The following is a 25,984-nucleotide window of genomic DNA, read 5'->3' on the forward strand; positions in this document are numbered from 1 at the left end:
TTTAGAAAGAGATGACAGTAATATTACGCATTTTAATTGTTTTACTTTGAGGCTTGGTGTATGTAGTTGATATTTTCTTGTTTTGACTTGAATCCTCACTTTATTTTTTCTTTTAATTGTCAACAGGTGGTATTGTAGATTAAAGATTTTTCTGTCAATGATTCTTTATTGACTTATTTGATACCTTTCTTTCTTTTGACCATGTCCGATCCTAATAAGATCATATGGGCCTCCATAGAGTGGAGGTTTGTATTAACAGATTTTGTTTTTACGAGAAATGGATGTCAGCCACTTGCTTAACCTATTAGGTCCATACTCTGACTCGAACACAAATTGAAAAACAATGTGTATTTGTCAGACCCAGGGTTCGAACCTGGGACCCACGACACTATAGGCCGACGACTCTTAAGCCGCGTTACCATTGTGGTTGATTTGAAACTTACTTAGATAATGTTTTATAGAAATGACTGCATCTACGTGGTTATTGCTTGTGTGTCCTATGGCTTAGGTTAGGTTTATTAAACTTTTTTTTATAATATTCAAGATAATTTGTTTAAGTGATACAATGGAAAAGATATTTTATACTAATTTAATTATTATAAATTTTTTTAATAAAAAATTATGTTCATTAATTAAATATTTTCATTACTTGTGGCAATTCTCCGGACAAAATATGTCAAGCAATAATACAGTAATTCTCTGTCTTCTTATTAGAGATAAAGTTTTCTAATTTTGATCTTATGATAACCAAATATACATAGTACATACTTACTTTTGTAGGAACCAATGTCTTGTAAATCTTAATAAATTCCCCTTGTATTGGAGTTTTATTATTTTGATGAATATTTTTGTGTGAAATTTTTTGTTTTTTTATCTTGTATCTTATGTTTCTTTGTAATAAATAAACAGAATATTATATAGAAACGTGTTGTATTTATGATTTTATACTTTGCTTCTCAAAACCTAAGTTCCTAAACCGAAAGTTCCTGTGTTCAAAACCTAGGTGGATCAATAGGTCAGTAATTCGATCCTCAAAAAAATAATAATACGATACTTTAAAGCAGTCTTTCTCAAAGTGGGCGATAACGCCCCCTTGTGGGCGCTCGAGGCTTTCAGGGGGGCAGTAAAGGCTCAAAGAAAATTAGGGGGCATTAAGGAAATCTAGAGGGGCGACGGCAGATAAATTTTATCTATAAAAATCAGACGGAATCTCTCTATAGTCAAGAATGGCTACAAAGAATTTTGGCTGCAGAAGCGAATCTCTCAACTGTACCCTGGATTATGGTCGGTTGTTCAACGATTTCTGATAGCATTCCTATCGTCGTATTTGTGTGAACGTAGATTTAGTGCTGTAGCAACATTGCTAACTAAAAAGAGAAATCGGCTGCAAGTTACTGAATGCGGTGCGGCGACTTACGGCTGTTTTTAAGTGAATTCGAGCCTGATATTAACAAACTCGTCGAAATGCATCAGATTCATCCTTCACATTAGATAAGTTTTAAATTCTTTTAATGTTAATAAAAATATGATTAAGGGGGGACATGCTCGTCGAAGGTCAAAATTGAGTTTTTATTGTATTTTCAAACCATGATCCTGGACACTCCTTAAACGTTGTAGATAATCTATTTATATAATTTTGAAGCCTTATTATCCTTTATAGTTATTTTAAACATTTGATGACTGCATCAAGTATTTTTGTTACATAAAATAGTATTCTTTTAAACCTCTCGCTCTAATGTTTTAGAATATAGTCATATTTCGGTACAGAACTGTGCAGTGGTGTTAAATTTTTTTACATTTATTAATTTTTAAACGCATTTATAAAACCATTAGTATAATTTATTACGAGATAATTTTTGTAAAATATTCACGATAAAAAATTATTTTGATAATCTCTGTGATCCCAAATTTGACAAGAATTAGGCATTTTATTATTCAAAAAATCGGCAAGATTAACACATTTGAAGATGATTCTAAAGATACTTATTATAAGCTATGTCTTTGACCATTTAAGTGTGATAAAAATCTTATGAATAATGATTGCTTTATAATAATTATTGACCTAAGAATAAGGTAGTGTTTTTTTGAAATACGCCATTTCTTTTGTCATTCCCTAGTGGTTAAGCTACAACATACGGCCGTAGCCATAAAATGACAAACTATAAATAAAGTAGGGAGTAAAATTATGTTAACGCGCGTGTTTGAACATGTACCTAACCGAATTTATTTTTTATTTTTTTTAAAACGGTACATGTTCAAACACGCGCGTTAATATCATTTTACTCCCTACTTCAATTATAGTTTGTTTATTTATGGCTACGGCCGTATGTTGTAGCTTAACCACTGGGGAATGACAAAAGAAATGGCGTATTTCAAAAAAACACTACCTTATTCTTAGGTCAATAATTATTATAAAGCAATCATTATTCATAAAATGTTTATCACACTTGAATGGTCAAAGACATAGCTTATAATAAATATCTTTAGAATCATCTTGAAATGTGTTATTCTTGCCGATTTTTTGAATAATAAAATGCCTAATTCTTGTCAAATTTGGGATCACAGAGATTATCAATATAATTTTTTATCGTGAATATTTTACAAAAATTATCTCGTAATAAATTATGCTAATGGTTTTATAAATACGTTTAAAAATTAGTACATCTAAAAAATCTTAACACCACTGCACAGTTATGTACCGAAATATGACTATATTCTAAAACATTAGAGCGAGAGGTTTAAAAGAATACTATTTTATGTAACAAAAATACTTCATGCAGTCATCAAATGTTTAAAATAACTATAAAGGATAACAAGGCTTCAAAATTATATAAATAGATCATCTACAACGTTTAAGGAGTGTCCAGGATCATGGTTTGAATATACAATAAAAACTCAATTTTGACCTTCGACGAGCATGTCCCCCCTTAAGTATGAGTTTTATTTCCTCTCATTGAAACATTCTTTGATTTCAGAAATAGGATATGGGTCACACCCTATCTATCCTATCCATATTATAATAATGCATGTTTAAAAATTACTTTTGCAATAACTGTTTTTAAGATACACAACAGATGGTAATTGTAAAAAGGTAAGTTAAAAAATATGGGGGCACTAGATTTTTTTAAAACCTCAAAGTGGGCGATGGTCGAAATAAGTTTGAGAACCTGTGCTTTAAAGTCTCGTGAATTCACTAGGGACAAATGGGGCAACACGACCCTCAACATCTACGGCGATGTCTCAGGAACAATGTTACGGAACATTTTGCTTGTACACACCAGGTACATTAGTTGTCGTCCGAGGAGGTTGCGTTGGTCAGTGCTGTATACATATTTACTTTAAATAGTAGTTTATCGAAATGTAAGAGAAAGAAAAGATGGTGGGTGTGGAACTACTTACTACAAAGAGAAAGAAGAGTGGATATTCGAAAGACTCATGTTGAGCGCCACACTATGTTGCGTGCGACGTTGGGGGACAGTACGCAATGTTGCGCATCGTGTTGAGGGACATTTTCTCCCCTAGTGAATACTAGGCTTTAGCATTTATGATGATGGCCATACAGATGAAATGTTCATGTACAAATCTAAATCATTGGGAAGAGGGGCAAAGTTCTGTTACAATTGAAAATGCCTAATATTTTTTTAGTGTTTTTATTGTACAATTTATACAATAAACAATCATATTAATTTATAAAATAGAATTATTTATTTTTATCTTTAAAATTTAAGGTCTTCCTTTATTGGACTTTCCGTGTTTAGACTTCTTGTTTTTCTTGGTGGGGATACTGTCCAAAAGGTCTTTGTTTTTATCATTGCTCTCTCCCATTCGCTTTACCCCACTGTAAATAAAACAAAACATTATTTAAGTTTTAAATAAAAGTGTGACTTCTATATTGTGGTTGACATGTCGTAGAGATCATCTCATTAGCTTGTTTCCATCTACTGCTGGATGAATACCTCATTTATTATTTTGTCAATCCAATGTATCTTGGGGGAGGCCTTTCAGTTGTCTTATATCCCTCGGGTAACACTGGATTATCCATCGCAATTTATGACTTCTCACTTTCATGTACCTACACTCTATATCCCTAGCTTACTACACATTTTCCAATACATGGAAGTGTAGAGGGAGTCCGTAAGTTACCCAGATCAGCGTTATGACATCCAGGCCACAATGTTTGGCGGGCCCCCCAACCTATCGCGACCCCCTTTTGTGATAGCCAAGTAAAAACTGACCCTTCGCCATGTTGGATAGTAATTTTTATTATAGGAAACACTAAAAGTAATTATAAAATAAAATTCTGCTATAGCAGGCGACATTTTTTACTGTTGGAGCAAATTTGTGGTGTGTTTATCTAACTTAACTGATTGACCTGCCACGCCGGGCCCCTCCTAAGCCCGGACCTCTAGGCTAGAGCCCTGTCAGTCCCCTCCTTTTGGAGCCCATGGGTATAGCTATACCAGTGTAGAATGATTTACCCAGAGTAGCATGTTGTAAACACTGCTTAAAATTGGATATGAAATTAGTCTTATTGTGATTATGTATAAGGATATAGAATGGACAGGTGACCTTTTGACGGATATAAGATTAGCATTCTTATTTTTGCTGTTAATGGTAAGTGCCTGGGCCCAGTCCATTTCACTTCCCTTGATCCGGTATTGCTGGAGATCCTCTCCCGCCAGCCGCGCTACTTCTTTCCGTTGCTTCTTCTGGAGCTCCTGACTCAATCAATAAACAAATTATGACAAGTTCAAAACATATTATTATTTCCATGTTGGTTGAAAGAATTCCCATAATATGTAATGTCTATTATACAAATCAGATACGTAATATATTCATCTATTATTTGAGTGGTTCAACAAGCATAGTGAACCAAGTCCGTTCTGGTTATTTTTGGGTAAGTTAGATTCAAACATAATATTTGAGTATTTCTAAATCTGTAAGGGTGTGATTGCAATTCTGAAGTGTTATTTAGAGTACATTTAAGTTATTCGTATAAGGGAAATCATACCCTTACAGAATAAGAAATACTCAAAAATTATGTTGGAACCTAGCTTACTCGAAAATAACCAGAATGGACTTGGTTCACTATGCTTGTGAACCACTCATTTCATCGTCCATGAATGTTCAACTTTTTGTGTATCAAGGAGTGGACCCACCCCTTAAAACATGATAACAGGAGGGTAAGTGTTCAAAAGTACTTACAACCTTCAAGTATTTTTAAAAGTTATTCTCGTAAGCTCACCAAGAAATAGTACACATCTTTGCTCTGAAAGACCTATTCAGGTTCAAGTTTGAAAAAAAATGAAATTTCGAATCTAGAATATGATTGTCAATCCCATAGTTCTGTATGGATGCAAGATATGAAAGATCCTTACGAAGAAGCCAAAAACAACTGTCTGACGAATACTTGGCTTTTTGAAGAAATATCCAACATGTTGCATACGAGTAATGCTGAGCTTATGTTCTTCAAATCCAATATAATAAATGTTATAATGATGCAAATACGCAGAGATGGGTATGTCAGTTAGTAAGATGCTAGATGCAGAGCTCTTCACAGGCTCCACAAGGGAACAGTAGGTATTCGACACCTGGACCGCCAACGCAATGGATGAGTGAATGGAGGTGTACACACGGATCCGTGAGGACATGGTCAATGTATCACGCTGGAGCGAGGCGTGTCCGAAAAATTATACGTATGCAGTTGGCCGTGAGGTGTTGTATCAGAAATTAATGGCCTTATAGCATTGAGACCAAATTCATGTCTATAAAACATTTAAAAATACTTAATGGAAGGGAAAGACAAGGCAACAGGTAGGTAATTAAATTATAAATACAATCCATCAAATTTATATAAAATTATGAATGATTCAAAAGTAGGTGCTCGTAAGTCGTACCTGTACCTATCAAATTAATGTTCTTATTGAATCTAATAAAATTATAGCATTACTATCTGCAATGCTCCAGGAACAAAGAGTAATTTTTTGATCTCGTTGCTAACATTGGAGAGACGAGAGATAAGTAAGCACATATAGATAAATGTTCTTTCATTTGATATAATTATCTCTTCCCCTCATGAATAAACATAAGTACACAGAACAGTATCTTATCCTACATGAAAGAATGTGAATGTGATTTAGGCTAAATTAATAAGAATTGTCATCTTATAAACTACATTGCACAAAATGCAACAATAGTATCAATGATAAATAGCTGTTGCCTACCTTTGCCGCTCTTGTCAGTTCTTCATCAAGAGTCTGAGTGAGTGGATCGTCTCCTTTAACATTATTTGCCGACATATTGTCAAAACCTATGCTTTTTCCAGCGCTCAATTCCAGTACTGAATTAACGGCAGCATTCAATTTCTTGCAGCTGTCAAAGAACTTGGCCAGCAACTGGGATACCGGTAAACCAAGCTCTGCTGATATAGAATCCATATCTCTGTGTTGGAAGCCATAACCTAGTAAAACTGCCTGAAATACAATGTATGACAATATAAATTTACAAAACGCTATCTCAATTTACAAAGGATGTACATATTATAAGTAATAATTAATCATACATAAAATGGCAAAATAAGATTAGGAAGAACCAAGGCCTGAACAAAAACGAATAAGAAGTGCGAGTGAGAAAGCATTTGGCATGCTTATATTATCTCCGCAATAAGCAAGATAAGATGATGGTATAATGTTTCATAGTTAAATTAATAATAATAAAATTCAAGTTCTACTGTGCGTTATACGCAAGAAACACGGCTTTATTTTGCCGAATAACAGCCTCTTTTATACACATTTCTTGAATGGTTTGACCAAATTAAATTAAAACTTAGAACCGCAATGAATAAGATGAACAATGACAAGCAAAATTACTTTTTATTTAAAAACAGCACACAATGAAAAGGATCGTTGAATGTAGGTACTTACCTACATTTTTATTGTAACCATGTCATACCATGTTTAACCAAATCATAATATGGACCTCAACAAGGTGGAGGTTGTATTAAGGTGACGCATCAGTGAAACGGCAAATAATTTTCAACTGTAGGCGCAACGAATTTTTGGACTCGCTCGCATTCAGTGAGAGAACGTCGAGCTAGAAACACATCACTTTGCTTCGTGATGGCGACGGGCCAATTAATTCTTAAATCGTGTAAAGATGACTAAAAACGTTACACATTTACTTTAAAAAGAAAACATGTCAATGAATATATTATTATTGTTACTAATAGAACAATAAACAGAACATAAAATGGACGTATGTTGAATTTATGACAAATAATATTTCGTTTGACAGGCGTCATTTGCACCCGCGACCCGCAATCCGCGCATCGCCTAGCAGCGATCTTTTTAGACCGTGCCTCAACTGATGTACGGTCTTAACAGATTTTTGTTTTTACAAGAAATGGATGTTATGTCACCTGCTCAACCTATTATGTAGATCCATACCAGTCTGGTTCTAAACATACATTGAAAATCAACATGTGATTTTTTTCGGTTCGAATTTTGTAAGCTCTACATCTCTGACCCTGAGCCCAAATATATCTGTTGGTAAAATACAAAATATAAAAAAGTAAATTATTTACCTGTTGTAGAGGATCTAATTTGGCTGTAATATTAGTGTGGAAAAATGTTGTCGCTAAGTCAGTTGTTAAATCGGCTATTAAATGATAGTCGGCCATTTGCTTTGAATATAAATCCATTCGTTTCAAATCATGCCCCGTGAAATGATGGTTAATTATATCTGTGCTAAGATCTGGAAATAAAAACAGATATTTTATAATTACATGTTAATTATCATTGTCATTTAAAATATGGCAATATAGGTAAAAAAAATTATTTCTATGATGCCAGCCAACGATACATTACATTGTTTTAATTTAACATGTGTGTATATATTGAAAACAGTTGTTGTATTACAATGAAATTACCTGGTTTTTGTACTACAACATATGGATTTGTGATTGTGGCTAGTCCTAGAGATGCTGGAAACTTCTGGAATGCTTTCGGAAGCAGTTTTGTGAAGCGTCTTCTGAAGTCTGTGAAGTAAGCCGGGAGCCAATCATTAGTGTTGCCGCCAAGATTTCGAAGCATTATACAAGAATGTTCCCCAGTTAGATCGTTGCATTTTTGACTGAAAATAAACAGAAACATATTACATAGTATAAAATCGTTTATACCAATACATACATATATAATTGTAAATATTACGTGGAAAGTCCATCTCATCATTTATGTATGAAAAAATATCCAAATTTTTGATAATTATTAGGAACTTCATGCTGGCATCTATAATATAGAAACGTAACTCATGTAAAATAACAGGAAAAGATTGGATAATAGTGCCGCTGACGACCGCATGACCTTTTATAACTTTCTTTTTAGACTAAAACCAACCTAATCTACCACAACCTAATCAAACCTGACTTTAGTGTGTGATAACGATGCATAACGATGTATGAAAATATCAAACTTTAAATTAACAATTATTGGATTGAAAAGCATCTGCGCTAACAGAGAAAGGTATTTAATATAAATGAAAATGCTTCGAGACCGACGAGAGTATGGAGGAAGAGGTGAGAACATTTTTGAGGACAGCGGCGGCGGAGTTGTACGGCAAAGGAATCAAGGACCTAGTGCATTGATCGTAACGGAGACTATGACGAAAAATAGTGGGGATATGTATCTAAAATTTCGTATGTAAATTATTCGTAAGTATAAAAATTCGTATGTAAAATTTTCCTAATTTTTTTTAATAATAAAGGTCTTAAATTCTTGGTTTATTCTTTATCTAATAAAATATTATGTAATTTACTTATATAATTAATATAACTATTTTTATAATGACAGCAATACAGTAAAACCTCGTTAACACGAATTCCACGAGACCGAAAATAAATTAGAATTATGAAATGTATGGGGAAAAAATTTTAATAAAATTTTGAAAAATTTCTTTTTTTTGATTTTCATTAATTTTGTTTCCGATCATAGCCCACCGAATCTAGTCATAGAATGTCAGGATTATTTTTATTACCTTCATAAAATAAGTAATTTTTTATGTTTTAAGAAAATTCTGTCACAATTTTCAATGACTGGCTCATGAAATAGTGTACTTTATTATGATTTTTTGAATATTTTTATATGCCAGGGCTCTGAAATCATTTCGAATCACGAAATTCGAATTAAAGGTATGGTTTTATATGAAAATAATGTTCAAGACTTTTTTTTTCGGAAAAATTTCGAATTATCAGTGTTCTTACTAATGAGGTTTCACTGTACTATTTTGATTTGTTTTGTTTATCTGTCACTGACTTCAATATAATGTTTTTAAAATTGGAACTGCAGAGAAGGCGCGTGTGCACTGTTCGCTTAATTTTTGAAAAATATATAATTATATTATATAAGGCTATCTATCATTAGGTTCAATATAATCAATATGACATTAAGGTCTTACCTAACGTAGACAGGCACATATTTTTGCGATTTCCAAAACTTTAGAAGTTGTTCTGTGAGTCCAAACGAGGTACCGATATAGTTGAGAGATTCTGCTGGTCTCTCCGATAGTCTTTTAAGGAGTGTCGGAGGTTTCTTACGGGGCTTGATGGATTCATTTAAGAGACCGCTTTTATCAAATTCATCCAATTCCTCATTCTCTTGTTCAGGATCCTCTTCATTGATGCAAGGGATTTCTCCGGAATAGTACAAGGCCAACTGCTGAAGAGCTCTTTTACCATAACCCATCTATAAAAAAAAATATATTAATTGTCAACACAGGACTACCATAATATATAAAAGATAAATAAGCAATTTCCCTCATAAACGAATATTGGGTTTCATAGAGTGGATGTTATATTATCAGAGATTAAAATTTGTCAGTTATTTGCCCAACCCATTTGTTTTTGGTTCTGAATTAAAAAAAACCACAGGTGAATTTTGCCACACGCGGGTTTTGAACTTACAACTCAAAGCTTCAGAAATGGTTACTCTATGACTACGAAATGACTACCATGGGTGTGAATAACACACAGTGATCGATATTTTTATTACCAGCCTACTACATTTGATAATTTCCATATTTTACAAATGTAAATTTAATAACAATACACATAATTATTATTGCTACAATACAATACCAAATTTATTATTCTGCCAAGACAAGATTCTGTGTACAGACCTAGAAACTTATCTGAAGAATGGGACGGGGGAGCCACTGTCGAAAACTACCCAATCAAGACTCGTAGCTGGACAAAATCTGACATTCAAATGAAATTTTCAAAATGGCATCCTATGGTAGTTCGTGTTCCACTTTTGGTCATTCTACAGATAAGTTTGTAGGTCTGTACGTAATATTAGTAAAAATAAAATTTTGAATTGAGAATCTTTGAAACATAATCATGAAAGCCACAATATATACTGCAGCAAGTGTGAAGTGTGGCCGTTTTGAGAACTACAATACTGACAATCCTTTTATAATATATCACAGCACCACAACGGCGGCCATGACACTTCGACTTATAATTTTCGCACTCTAGGTAACCAATTGCAAAAGGTACGTTTTGGAGAATAACAAACTGAAAAAACAACATGCTTGGTCTATCTAAGACGTACTGGCTTAGTTTTGTTTCATTTGCACTCTTAACTTAATTACACGTGAGCAAGTGAGATAGATCAAACGCATGTGTTTCCACCCTGGTATCCTGGTATGTGGCACATGTCAAAACAAGTGTGGGACAAAAATATATTATTAAAAATCGATCACGATATAACAAATTCGTACTTGTTGGGGTCGCAATGAAAAGAGCTGGGAGATGATTGGAAATACAATACCTTTTGATAGTTGGGATGTGTGGCGATGCGTACAATACGTGCTCCGCATAACTGTGGGAAGTCCCTATCTCCAAACTGATCACATACATTCCAAGGTATCAAATCACCGGCTGCCTTTTTCCCTCTTCCAAGCCCATCACTTACTGTCCTACGAATTCAAATAGTAATTAATGGCTCATGTTATTTGTTAGATACAAAAATTTATGTTGTTTTAAAGTAGTGGAAATATAATTCTAGATGCTATTTTTACTTTGTACACAGAAGGTATGTAAATAACAAACCTATCTGACAATCTTCCTTCCATACAAATTTGAACGACACAAAGTACTTCAGGTAGAGACGTAGATTTTGGAGATGTTGGCGCGAGCAGACAGAACAAGTTATGTGATGATGCATCAGCCAGCATTTGAATATCATTTGGACTGTTCTGCAACAAAAAGAAATAAAGGAAATATTAAGCAAAACATTCAGTATGGTACTTGAGACTTTCACGAATATTTATTATCGTTTTTGTATTTGATCTTTGATTTTCTTCTATTTCTAGCATTTTATTCAATATTATAATTGAAAAAATTTACCTTCTCACATGAGAGAATACTATGGGTGTTTTGCCTGTCATAAAGCAATTTATATGTATGTAGACACGAGAGCAGTTTTCAATGTTTCTTAGATTTTTATGAGATGGTTTAGAATTCATAAAGTACAATCACTGCTGGTAAGTACCGTTCTTCAAATGACTTCTACATTTACTTCAAATGTTTTTTTTTTACCTTGTAATGGCTGGATACATAAATAGCGACAAGGCGATGTAAGAAGGCTTCCGCAGCTTTATGGTAACAGAAAAGTGCATCTCTGTCCACGTAGAAGAGTTCACAGGAAGCTGGTGGAGGGCATCCAGCCCCGATTGCTGGCGGCAGAGTGGCCTCCAGGCACAACAGTCCCGACAACCACGCCTCTACATCGTCATTGCGCCGATAACGGATCGGCTCATCAAGAGTCAACTAAAACAGAATGATGATGATGATGAAAAAAAAGTTATATGTAGATTAACCTTTTATAATAATGTGATAGTGATGCTAAAAAAAGGTAACTTAGCCTAATGATTATATTAGCTGCAAATAAATTATCAGGGCATATTCACTTCTAACAAGCTTACAACTTATACATACTCTGAAATTTATTTATCATGACCACACTGAGATAAAACTGCTTGCCATTGGTCTTACAAGCCTAAAACAATATTTAGATGAACAATTACGTAAAATCGCAAACGGTATGTAGATAAGTAATAGAATCAATCATATTACAGTTTGTACTAATCGTGGATCAATACATCGTAAAAGAGCTGATATTTGTCAAACTTACTGCAGGTGGTGCATTTCCTCTTTGCTGGATCTGACTGAACAGTTTCAGAGAGAGAGACCGTCCAGTTCCTTCATAGCCGGCAACGGTTGAAGAGAGAAGTGCCAACGGAGCCCTGCGAAGAATTTCCTTTACCAAAGGAAGAGGAATCGCTCCTGCCTCGTCCACTAACGCCAGATCTGCTGCTCCCAATAGAGAGTGGTCGTCAGGTGCGATGTACTGTAACCAACATTATAAAATACCTGAAAACTGTCATACTGAGACAATATTGTAGATTCAAAGTATGTATAATACGAGGGTGGGTCAATAATTCCTTAGAAAAAAGCATTAAAACAGTTTTTATTTTTGTATTTTTTTTTTATTTCTCAACATAATTTCCTTGGAGCTCAATACACTTGGTAAGACGTTTCTCAATTTTTTTTAAATCGTCAGAAAAATAAGTTTTCGGAAGGTCCTCAAAATAAGCATTTGTCCGATCGATGACTTCTTCATTTGAAAAAAAACGTTGTCCACTTAGCCATTTTTTTAAGTTTGGGAAAAGGAAAAAGTCACTGGGGGCTAAATCTGGCGAATACGGTGGGTGGTCGACCAATTCGAACTTCAATTCTTCAATTTAAGCCATTGATCGTAAACATGTGTGAACACGGGCATTGTCCTGATGAAAGAGGATTTTTTTCCTGTTTAAATGAGGCCGTTTTTCTTCAATTTTGTTTTTTAGCTGGTCCAATAAAGATGCATAATAATCCCCTGTTATTGTTTTTCCTTTTTCCAAATAGTCAACGAAAATAATTTCACGTGCATCCCAAAATACAGTAGCCATAACCTTACCAGCTGATTTTACGGTTTTCGCCTTCTTTGGACATGGTTTGCCTTCGCAATCCACTGCTTTGACTGTTCTTTCGTCTCGGGAGTATAGTGGTGTATCCATGTTTCATCCACAGTCACAAAGCGATGAAAAAATTCATCCGGATTGCGTTGCATGAGCGACAACAGGGCTTTAGAGGCCACCACCCTATTGCGTTTATTGTCGACTGTGAGCAAACGCGGCACCCATCTTGCAGAAATATTTTTCATGCCCAATTTGTCATGTAAAATAGAAATGACGCTACCTTTTGAGATCCCTGGAACCTCAATTATCTCACTCAACTTTAATCTTCGGTCACTTAACACCATATCGTGGATTTTATTGATCATTTCTGGTGTAGTCACCTCTACAGGACGTCCTGAGCGTGGTTCATCCTTTGTTGATGTACGACCACGTTTAAATTCATTTAACCAGTTATAAATAGTTTCAAGTGAAGGAGCAGATATGCCGTGAACTAAATCCAACTCATTTTTTATTTCCTTTGCTGTTAACCCTTTTATATTAAAATGTTTAATAACAGATCTAAACTCAATTTTCTCCATTTTCCATTTTTCCATTTTCCACAAGCAAATTTTTTTTTTAAATGTACGAGAAACACACAACAACCCGACCAATCTGATTGAAACTTCGCAGCATACTGAATCGGTAGTGCCGCTGCATGAAAACAAACCGCTTACAGTACTAGTCGCGCCACCTGTCGGCTTTTCTAAGGACTTATTGACCCACCCTCGTACATACAACTAATATTATACATAATTATGGTGGATTTTTTTCTCGATATACTGCCACTAAACGATTATGATAAATTTTTGACATACATTGTATCCTCTAAAGCCATAAATCAGCCACATGAAATTAGGAATGACTCTTTAGAAAAAACTGACCATTTTACTTATCTGGGCTCTATTTTTACCCCTATCAATATGTAAAGAGAAATCAGAAGACGAATAAAGACTGCCAAAAATTTTACTTTGAAATCTGAAGTGATATCTCAGAACACAAAAATCCAGGTATACAAAACACTGGAGGGACAGTTCTCACAATATGTCTGAAAATCAGTGGCGCACCCAGGGGGAGGGCCAAGGGGCCGTGGCACCCCCCAAACATGAAAATTATCAGAATGATTTTAAACATTGAAATTGAAAGCCAATAAACTATACCTTTGGGCTTAAGACAAATAAAAACACGGCAAAAAAATGGTTTGTAATAATTCTCCAGCAACCTTTTTAGAAAAATTTCTTAGATTTTAATTTCTAACACAAAAATTTCGGTACACTAATGTCAGGTTTTTTTAGAAACCCAATCCCTAATGGAACTGTCAAAAAATTCTCGGTGTCCACCCGAATTCTGGAGTGGTGTATGTCATGGCTGGGGAGGGCCCGGCGTGTCGGGTTGACCAGATAAGTAAGATAAACACACATCATAAATTAGCTTTAATAGTAAAAAAAGTCGCCTGCGGCGCTATTATACTTCATAACCATGAACATTTTCAATTACTTGTGCAATATATTTTTTGATTATTATGTGTTAAATTCAAATTTAACAATCAAAATAATTCACTATATAAGAACCCTTAATTTGAACTAAAACACAATTTGAAAAACGTTAATGTAGTGTTTCACACTGCCTTAAATCTTAGCGGCAGGTAGGGGGCCCGCCAAATATCCTAGCCTGATGGCCCGTTTCAGGATGTGGGAACCATGGTGTAGGTACACCGAGTGCAATAGACAAAACACCGATAAATGAGAAATTAGGCTGTGAAGAAGAAAAGGAGCCTATGGTGGGAAAATGGTCTTCTGATATTCGAATAAATGATTTTGTGAGCTATATTTGGAGCCAAGAATGAATGTGGCACATATGTCACAAACGCAAAGTCTATGAGGAATTTGGGAACTCAGCACAATCGAAACCATCAAAATTTCATGACTAGAATAGGCTGGTCAAATTCAAAAAATTAACCTGAGTCGACTAGCTCAGATTTTTTCGATGTAAAGCCGTCTGGGCGGAGGAGTTTTGGGAGAATTAGATTGCGGTGGACGGGTAACGTGACTCAGAATGTGCGAGTGATCAAAATTCCAGATTGGAGGAAGTTTCGGACTGGATAAGACGACTTGAGGATCACTCTAACATTCAGGCATGAGGTACATATTTGAATAGAACAATTATGATCTTGATCCAGTTCAAAAGCGTCAAATATCTGCGAAAAATATAATCTATTATTACCTGTATTGTCTGTCTCGAATTTCTTGATACATTAATCCTAACAATCGCCTTCTTGAATTCTGGATTCGTAGAACGAACAATATTATAATCAGCATGTTCTTGATACAGCAACGCATCCAGACCCTTGAGGACAAACTCAAAGAGGGTGATCAGATTGTCAGGGTGTGGGGATGTCACGTAGACATTGACGTAACCTAGAGCTATGGCTGCCGATACAGCCAATCCTAGACATGCAGATTTACCTCTACCTCTCGAGGCGGTCAGACAATGTGGAGGCCTGAAATCAAACAGCAATAAAACAAATTATTCATTTGAAACGTATCCGGTATTTTTTTAGCAGAAACAATTCAACCACATGTCTTAGCGATAGCGCCCCTAGAACGCGTCGAGCGGGGCACTCAATACAGCGGGGCACACAAAATTTCACAAGTGGCGCGTGAATCATCGAAAATACAACGTAATCAAATACGCCAGAGCACACTGGATTTGACGACACATTGTGGCCGCCCGCCCCATGATTCATCCGTGGTTTGGCTTCTCAGCGGGACGAATTAACGAAAATACAACATAGCCCATTCATTGAAAACGGCAAGCAAAAGAGGCGCGCGCTGTTTTACTTTATCCGCTTCTGGACGCGTTGTCGATACACGGGCATGGTAGACATTATTTAATAACAGTAAACTCATTGTTTAGTTGCTGCGTGTCCAATATTTCGCTGGTAGAATGATGTCATCGTGAATATTAATTACAAGCCCCGAGAAATAATATAATATTTTTATTGCTTTGTTATGACAGACGCTGATAATAATAATTATTTAGAGCTTATCGTGCCCCTTATTACATAGGTGAAGGGTAAAGCGCGGGTGGGAGGGGGCCTACTTCGTAGTGAGCGCCCCGAACACGGCTTCTAGTGGGCTTCGTCACTTAGACTTCTTGACAAAAATGCTTTCGAAGTTAACGTAAAGGGTCGAACATAGTACTTTATGTCACCCGATTTTAGTTGCAGTCATTGGAAGCAGGAAATATATTGAGATCTATTATTATATATTATCTAACAATACTAATTTGATAAGTGTCAGTATTTATTAAAAATCATTTTTTGTAGACCAGATGGGTAAAGATGTCATTTCAAAAAATACTAGTGCCATCTCTATACAGCAAAAGGAGTTGAGCACGGTGAATTTAACATTCTTTAGGTAAGTTACCATTATGTATCATTTTACTAAGTGCAGCATTTGGTTCTCTGCAGAGTGAAGATTTTATTAAGATGCTTTTTTGGTACCTACAGTGTATTGGCTGTCTTTTAATCCTGAGTCTGGTGAATTAACATTTTCAATGTGTGGTTGATTCAGAGAGCAAGGACCCGGTGTATTGATGAGAATGGCCAACAATCAATTTTCATTTTAAAAAACCTGTCATGGCTTCAGAGGTCACTGAATATGCATTAGTGAGAGGGGCATGGCCAACATGCGGCAAGTGCCTTACGCATATTTCTAATGACACACAATCAATTTGCATGCATGCCCTACCGCTGAAATATCAAGTTCATTTTTCTTGAATACATATGCATATCAGTCCACATAAAATAACTGGAGTACAGTTGGTCAGCATGATACTAACGAATTTTAGAATACATTCATTAGTATCTAAATCATGGCCCCCACATCCTGAAGCGGGCCCCCCTACCTATCGCAAAAGATAAAGACACAATAGCGTTTTCCAAATGGCGTTCGCGGTAAAATTAATGTGTATATTTTGTGCTTTTTTTCCATATTTTAAGACATCCATTTGAGTTATGGAGTTGGCGAGTATCGATATGCAATTAAAATTTGTATCGTACAACCACATAATTTTAAATAATAACATTACTGAAGTAAAATAGCACGGCAGGCGACTTTTTTTTACTATTAGAGAGAATTTGTGATGTGTGTTTATATAACTTGTTAGGTCGACTTGCCACGCCGCGCCCTTCCTGAGCTCGGGCCCCCAGGTTAGAGCCCTGTCAACCCCCCTTTTGTGGGGGCCATGATCTAAACAAATGACTACATATCACAAAAAAAATATATTCATTATAATATGTACTTGTTTGAATGTGGATACATAGTAGTTTTTTCCAATTGTTACAATTACCGCGGTTCCCTATCTGCAAGTGTGTTGATGTATTTATTTGAATATTGAATATGGAGAGTAGTTCTTTCAAATTGTTACAATTACCTTGGTTCTCTATCTGCGAGTGTGTTGATGAGTGTTGCCAGTGCAGTGGCTTGGTCATAAGTCTTGCACAGGCTCACCAGTGGGCCAGCAGGCGGGGAATCAGATAGTGAAGATATGAAATCAACCAATCTTGGATCCACACGCTGCAATTTATTAACATAAGCATGTAATCAATACATATTTGATCTCAATTTATTTTAACATAGGCATCAGTAGCAAAGGGTATTCAACATAAATAATGAACACTAAACTTTGATAGTCGTATTTATTTGTTTTCATTGAACTAAGAAAATATTTTCAAACTAATAAATTCTTATCAGTGGGCTGCTGTTTAATATAATGGAATAGGCACTAAGCTTGTAGAAAATAAAAATTAATATTATCAGTAAACAAACCTCTGGTACATGTTCCACTGGGACAACTTGGGCGGTTAAAGAAGAGATTGGAAGAACTGTGAGACAATCATCAAGAACTAAACATCTTTTATTATCCATCAGAGAAAGAAGGAATCTTTCGTTGAAGCGATTGGAAACACTATCATAAGCTTCTGTTCGGAACCTAAAAAAAACATCATTATTTAATAGTTCGTAAATTCAAAACATACACATTAGTATTATTACATATGTACAATGGTTTGTTTTTTATGCTCCCACGGTAAAGCAGTGATAGAATATCTGTCTCTAAATCTGTTGACTGTGGTTTCGAATTCTACTTCTAGCAAATTCATATTATGTTTTTACAATATTGTCTTTGGACCCAGAGTAAAAAATCCATCAGCTGAACAAATTGCAAACAATTATTCCTTGTAAAAAAACATGCAAAATAGTAATTTACCTTTTTTTTGAAAATTGTACGTAATTTACAATTTTAATTATGTAGTATTCATGTGGGATAGAGAAAATTTTTAGAAGAGGCCAAGACCCATCAAAGATTGTAGAGTCAAAACAATGATGATGCTATTTTTTAAAACAAACCATAATTCCGTGAGCGAAAGGTAAAGGGCGATAAGTCTTATAAATCGAATATAAAATGGTCTAAACATCAATCTTATTTTGATTCTCCTGGAAAGAAGCGATTTTAGAGATAACACCTTTTTCTTTTCGGACACATAATTGTTGTACAATTTAATTATTGATTATGTGCATACAGAGAGCTATTTATTTAGATAGCTAATATTGATGATTTAGTCAACACAACAATGCCTGTCGCGATTAGGCTCGTTACATCATATCGAAAGAAAAAGTATTGATATGTACATGGAATCGGTATCATATCGGATTTATCGAAACCTTTTTTATGTGACTGGTCATAGGTGTCATTTAACAAACCTCTTCACATTCTTTATTTTTCTTTTCTTTACCAAAACCGACACATCAATACAATTTTTGATCCCAGAATCAGATTTTTTACCAAAACCCATTTATTGTTACAACGTTTTTCTTAGGTCGTATTCTTATTTGTCCGGTACAAATCTTGCAGTCGATTTTTAACTAACTTCCCAACTAGCTAGACATTTGAAACTTTTAGAATATATCAGAACACGATGCCAATGCATTTTTTTAATACTTTTAGCCATCTTTAAGTAGAATTGAATTCATTAGTTAATTCTGTTTTGTATGAAAATTTATTTCGAAACCATTATTGTTTGCTAGGGGGTCCTAGCAACTAAATTATTAATAATATATACGTGCGTTACTATGGAAATCAATATGGAATGACATTTCGTTATTCAGTATTTCTATCAAGTACAATTTTTTTGATCGTTTAAGCCGCGTTGACACGGTCCAAGTATGATCCAAGTACACCTGGACTGAGTGCCATCCAAGTGCACTCGTATGAGACATCTTCATACTAATTATTTCTATCCAAGCTACTTGGACCGCGTCCTACTCATCTAAGTTAATTGGATAGGAATAATTAGTATGAAGCTGTCACTTGGATGGCACTCGATCCAAGTGTACTTGGACCATGTCAACGCGGCTTTAAGCTAGTCAAGTCAAGTTTATATGATTTGTATATAAAAAGTTTTATTTATCTTGTAATTATTTATAATCTAGTAGTGTATATTTTGCACTTAAACGGAACATATGGCCCTCCATAGAGTGCATGTAGTTTTATTTTAACATATGATTTTTATGAAGAATGGTTGTTAGTCATTCACCCAATCCATTGATCTTTGCAACTGGATCAAACATACATTGAATTGCATTTTTTGCCAGCTGCGGGGTCAAATCTGCGACCCATAATTAGATAGATGATTACAGAGCTTAATTTAATATTTTAGTTTGGGACTAGGTGATTAGATGGTGTTTTAAAAGTTGAATAAGTGTTATAAACTGATATGACACGTCTGTTGAAAGTGAAGAATGTAATAAAATGAGAAGGTGTACCTTGAATGAACGTCCATGGCAATTGAATGAAGCTGTCTCAAAGAATCCATTGTTTTGAGTAAGAATATAATGAGGCCGCCGCCTTCCACTGTTTCAATTGTACGGGCCATCAAATTCGGAGTGAGGGCTTCAAAGTCCTAAAGAATAAGCCATTGATTCAATATAGTAAACTGGTAAAAAAGAATTTATAATGTGAATTGTACTATGTACAGATTTAAAAACAGCATTAAAATTTTACCTAGCCTATGAGATTTGAATAAAATTCAAGATATGTACATTGATTGCAAGGCCATTTAATGTCTGTTTCAGTGTGCTGAATTTTGCTGTCTACTTTCTTTATAATTATAAAATTTATAGCAGGCATAACTTCGAAAAGAGACCCATAGATGGCGCGGCGCGGCCCGTTGATCGCAAGTGCTGTGTAGACAGATTAGGATTTAACTCTATATACAGTGGCGTAACTTTGAAAAGAGACCCATAGATGGCGCTGCCCATTGACTGGACGTCGCAAGCACTATGTAGACGGATTAGATTGACTCTGAAATTGATATCTCTCATAGATCTTTCACAGATCTCTCACAGCCAGTTAGTTTAATCTGATTAGCTCTGACCCTTTGATCATACAGGCCCACTATTTTGAGACTAAGCACCTTACACTACGAGATTCGTTTCTAGTGATAAGTGTGGTATCTAGTTGTCAAATGTGATACCTAACTGAACTAATCCTTGGCAAGTTTGCAAGAGCGAGTCATCTTATCTTGTTAATCTATTTTCGTGTACTGTTTGAAATATTCTCTGTTATTATTGATTAAATCTCTGTGAACTCTGAATAGATACAAAACCGGAAGTGTTTCTATTTTATAACCAAAACATACTATAACTGGCGACCAACGCGGGCCCAAAGTGTTTCTACGTTATAATTATATAAAAACCATCCTATAAATTTATATTACATACGCAGAGTTTTCAACAAACCAATCAATGAATAATACTGGCACATCTATAAAAACTACTTATGAATACCATCTGCTAGTAATATAGTAACTTGAATGAATGTAAAAAAAGGTAAATATATTAATCATTAATGTTTGCTTATAAAGAGTTTTGAATTATGGCACTAGTATGTAATTTACCATTTTTAATTTACAAGAATGATCTCATATATTAAGGTATGATTTATGATAAATATTTTGAGATGATATTATATGAATATAAAAATGTGTACCTGTAATACGCAAACACCATATGTGTGTCCAAGTATGGCGTGACTCTCAGAATAGTATCGACCGTGTATTGTAGTGGCAACACGGAACGAGTCAAAAAGCGACTCTTCTGAAATGTCCAACTTTCCAGCAGCAATTTTTTTAGCGCGTTTCCGTCCATGGCTAAAATAATTTCAGGAATGTGAATAAAATATGGCTTAAACAGATTGTTTTTACACAGATATACGACCAGACACAGAGATATACTAATAATTGTAAGTGTAAGTTATGTGAATACCGTAAAGTGGGGTGACTTTGATCGATTTTGATTTTATATTTACGATATTTTGAAAACCGACTATAGGAATAGACTGAAAAAATAATGTAAATATTGCATTATTAATACCAACCGAATAATAATATTAAATTGAAATTTTAACGAATACGTATTGAAATAAAAAATAAAATGTACCCTATCAAAGTCACACCATGGGGTGGGGCTACTTTGATACCTATTTTTTTTATGCTTTCATTAGTTTATATGTGGGACTTCAAACCCATCCCTATATTTCATTTTTTTTCCCAATTTTTTTTCAGGAGTTACAAGCTACATTAAATAAAATAAAAATGTGAAAACGTATTTTCAATCAAAAAAATAAACAAAAAAATGTACAGATTTGCATTATAGCATTTATTCATCATGTTATTAAAAAAGTACAGGGTAAACAACAAAGATCTAGGAACATTTTTATACGAGACCAAAATTACAATACAAAATAACCAATAAAACTTAAAATTATATAATTTGAACTTAGTTTTCTTTTGTACTGTCGCACCATCTTATTCTGAAATTAAAAACATGGAAATTAAAAAAAAATCACAAGAATATTCTTAAAATTTAGCAACTACACCATCTTCAGTATAGGTATTAGGTGTGGGGGCGACTTTGATACCCCGTATCAATGACGCCCCATACTCTAAATCAGTATGTTACACAAAAGTGTACTTCACCTCAATAAATTTGAATTTAAAATATGAAAAAGAAATAGTGATATCACTATAGTATTTAAATAATCATTGGATTACTACGATGATAATAAAAGGGTACTCACATTTTATAGCTCTTCAAATAAGACACCAAATTCACCTTGATGTTTACGGATTCCGATATACAACAAATCGGACACTTAATTACCGTATTTGTAGTTTGACAGGTAGACCATAGATATATCTTTTAAAATAGACCGGTAACTTATAATTATACCGTTCCGGTGGGTACTGTGTTGCCAATTTCAAAATCATTTTCAAAGTATAAAAGTAGCCCCTCGATTTCAATGTCGCCCCATTTGACGGTATTTCTAAATAGTTTTTAGGACCAACTGCTAACTTTTTTTTTTTATATTTGTCTTGATTCTACTTCTAATAACTATCAAATTTACATTGATTTGTTAGTAAAATGGAATTAAACTAGAGGTTAATTACATATTAAGTCAGTTATATTCATCAGCCACTATTTTTTATATTCAACAACCAACTTTAAACAATTATTATAAGAATTTTAATGTTGTTAAAGACACTTCATTTCGCTATTTGCCCTTTCTAATTTGTTTACTAAGCGTAAAAACCTCAGTAGCAGCGTTTTGCAGTGCGGAGCATGCAGTGTCCATATTGTGCACACTTGTAAAACATGCACACCGCACGCTCCGCTCCATAAAACGCTGCCACTGAGGCTTTACATTAATAATATTTTTTTTCCTTTTTCTCGACCATGTCAGATCCTAATAGGATCATATGTGTAGGTTTGTATTAGCAGAATTTGTTTTTATTAGAAATGGATGTCAGCCACTTGCTCAACCTATTAGTTCCATACTCTGACTCATACACAAATTGAAAAACAATATGAGTACTTGTCAGACCCAGGATTCCAACTAATATAGAAACGAATAAGGAGATAACTGATTTTGAAACTAACAGCTTCAATTATTTGTTCTTCCCTATTGATTTAATATCTCTGTCTTATGTAAATAGCAGTGACGAAGGGTGGAGGTAGGCTGTTAAGATCAGCCATAAATAGTGCACAGTAAACTTTTTCAGTGATACGTATTTGTTTTCATTGAAATAATACTACAATTTACAGATGGTATTGGTTAGTTTTTAAAAATCAATTAAACCATGCGAAAAACCAGTCCATAATAGGTAATATTCAGAAATTCCTTGTCTATCTATAAAATATCTAAAATTATGCAATTAAATCATACATTATATAATCATATTTTTAATCTATTATAATTTGGTTTAAGCAGGGTTAAATGAATTTAAAAAAAAACTAACAATATGTGTAATATGTATTCTTAATCCAACGAAAACAAAAAATAAGTATGAATGAAAAAGTGTACACGATTTTGTCGTATCGCCCAAAATACACCAAAACTATAATGGTTTGGTTTAAGCAGGGTTTAATTGATTTAAAAAAATTAACCAACATCATCTGTAAATTGTAGTCTCAGTTCAATAAAAATAAATACTTATGACTAAGAAACTTTATTGTGCAATATTTATGTCGGATCTTAACAGCCTACCTCCACCCTTCGCTGCTGGTAAATAGCATTGATCCAGGCAACTTATGTGGATGCTCCTTAATACATACCTGCATAAGCTGAGGAATATTTTGAAAATCTACTGTCTTTATATTTGAATGAAGGTATTAATCATAAGCAAACTTCATAAAGCGCAGGGTCTGAATACTAAACAATTTTATACTTACATTCTTTTACTTGCGAATAATTACAGTATTTTACATTGCAAAGAAATGAAATTGGTTTGTAGTCTAAAACTCAAATAATAAAATTTTAAGTCAGTGAATGGCGCAAAACCCACTAAAAGTAACAAGATATGTTGTGGGGAGCGCAGGGGCTCTACTCAGTGCCTTCCATAGGATATCTGATGTCATATCCGTTCATTTGAAATCTCACAACAAGCCAAAAGCTAACATACCCTAAACACACTTGGGAATAAGTACCTACATAGTAGGCTGTTAGGTTTTGATTTTTTTGATAATATATCTCCTTTAAAAAAAATAGCAAATTTGTATAACCACTGCGTGCTGATCCCTCTCCTGCCCCCCTATTTGAAAAATATAGCTCTCTTTTATTCCTAAGTATCATTTCTTTTAATTTATTGTCTATTAAATTACACTTATTGATAAGGAAAGAGAATTTTTGATTCAACTGGGAATTTTAGCCAAGATTTTCTGCGAGTAATTAAACAAAATAGTAAATTAAATCTACTCACTTGCTGATAGATTCATCTTTGTTCTTGTAGCACCATAATACGGTAGGCCGAGCTTTGACGGTCGATTTAGCAAGCATATCATAAAGGATTGGAACCTGAATAGAAAATTGTAAACATACTTACATTGAAAAGAAATTATTTCACTTTAACCTTCTCTTCACGATGCTAATAAAATCCGTCCATTCCGGTGATGTCACCTTGGGTTACCGTTTGACAATATTTTTTTTTCTTTTTGACCACAAGAGATTTTTCTTTTTATGAGAAATGGATGTTAGCCACTTGCTCAACCTATTAGGTCCATACTCAAACACATATTGAAAAACAATATGTGTATTTGCTAGACCCAGGATTCGAAACCTGGGACCCACGATGTTATAGGCCGACGAACAAGCCGCGCGGCCATCGTGGGTATTTTTTTTTATGACAGGTAACAGTTTAATTAGATGTAATATTGATGATTTTAGGAATAGCTGAAATATGAAGATGATGAAGTGCATACATATTAACTGAAATATTAATTGTAGGTTAATGGGTAGGGTAACATAAGGTGACATTACAGTAATGGGAATGTTAAAAGTACTAACCCGGCTTGTTACTGTTACATTTTTAAAAAGTACTAATGTTAATTATTTATTTTCAATACAGCAAGCGTATATATATATCTAAATCAAGTACAATAACACCTATATGATAGAACTCCATTATAAAGGTGAGAAACAAGAGGTAATATGACACCAATATAATTATGTAGGACCAGTGACATCTCGTGTGGGTAGGCAGGTCATGCACTCCTTAGGGGTTACAAATAAATAAAGAAGAGTAATACCACTTTTGAGAGGTTTTTTTCCTGTGCTGCTGACAATGTATGCTTACTGTCATACTGAGTATATTATGAGTTTGCATTCAATTTGAGACAAAAATGGAAGTGGGCGGCATTTTAACTTCATTTTAGAGCAGCATTTTGTGTAAGGATCTCACTATATCGAACGTAGGGCATCATGTTTTGACTCTGTTTACAATTCTTATACATTTGTTGATATGTAATATTATCTCAGTTCACATTGTGCTTTGATTCTTCAAGAATTGGGCATAGTTTGATTACAAAATATAAATACCTGGTCTCTGCTTTTGTCACCCACGAGTAAAAACATCGTCCTATGGCCAAGTTTAACACCATTTTCAATCATCACACGAATACGATTGTCGATTTTCTTTTTAACCATCTTGAAATAAGTATTTTGATTTACAAAATATGATATAAATGAAACAAGGGCACTCAGAATGTTAACGGCTGACGCGCGATGATACACATAACCTCACTAATTTTTACCGCACGTGAATGTCAAAATTAGGTGGATTTGAATTGCCACTATTGCCAGGACAAATAACTAATTATTCCTTATTTTGGATATAATGGCTGCCATACGTACTCAATTTTATAAGTTTAAAATTAAAAGGTACCAAAACGACGACTGGTTTTTAGCAAATTAATTTATTATTTAAAGAAACAACCATTAAAGTATTTAAAGACAGAATTTAAATATTATAGTCATTATCTCATATATCCCCAATAATATTTAAACAAGAAGTGAGTGGAATAGTCTTTTTGGTGGA

General features: G+C 34.3%; 1 protein-coding gene across 2 annotated transcripts; it reads right to left on the minus strand.

Annotated features, from left to right (window-relative positions):
- Positions 1-3,634: 3,634 nt before the first annotated feature.
- l(1)G0020 (RNA cytidine acetyltransferase l(1)G0020) lies at positions 3,635-25,691 on the minus strand. Of its 2 annotated transcripts, none has more exons than XR_015072234.1 (17): positions 25,486-25,691; positions 24,371-24,465; positions 21,103-21,262; positions 19,878-20,014; positions 17,883-18,045; positions 17,488-17,630; positions 15,274-15,550; positions 12,189-12,404; positions 11,594-11,824; positions 11,105-11,250; positions 10,824-10,971; positions 9,451-9,737; positions 7,928-8,130; positions 7,583-7,752; positions 6,225-6,473; positions 4,570-4,722; positions 3,635-3,838 (listed from the first exon to the last, which is right to left on the minus strand). XR_015072234.1 is itself a non-coding variant. In XM_085960736.1 (17 exons), exons 1-17 carry the CDS (start codon positions 25,591-25,593, stop codon positions 3,724-3,726), a joined length of 2,997 nt encoding a protein of 998 aa, XP_085816862.1. In that variant the 5' UTR covers positions 25,594-25,691; the 3' UTR covers positions 3,635-3,723. The 2 variants fall into 2 exon arrangements, 1 of the variants encoding a protein (XP_085816862.1); XM_085960736.1 differs by having other exon boundaries at positions 4,570-4,718.
- Between the last annotated feature and the right edge of the window lie 293 nt (positions 25,692-25,984).

Source organism: Rhyacophila brunnea, unplaced genomic scaffold, assembly GCF_057557595.1.
Source record: "Rhyacophila brunnea isolate RB1 unplaced genomic scaffold, BYU_Rbru_1.0 scaffold_12, whole genome shotgun sequence".
NCBI lineage: Eukaryota > Metazoa > Arthropoda > Insecta > Trichoptera > Rhyacophilidae > Rhyacophila > Rhyacophila brunnea.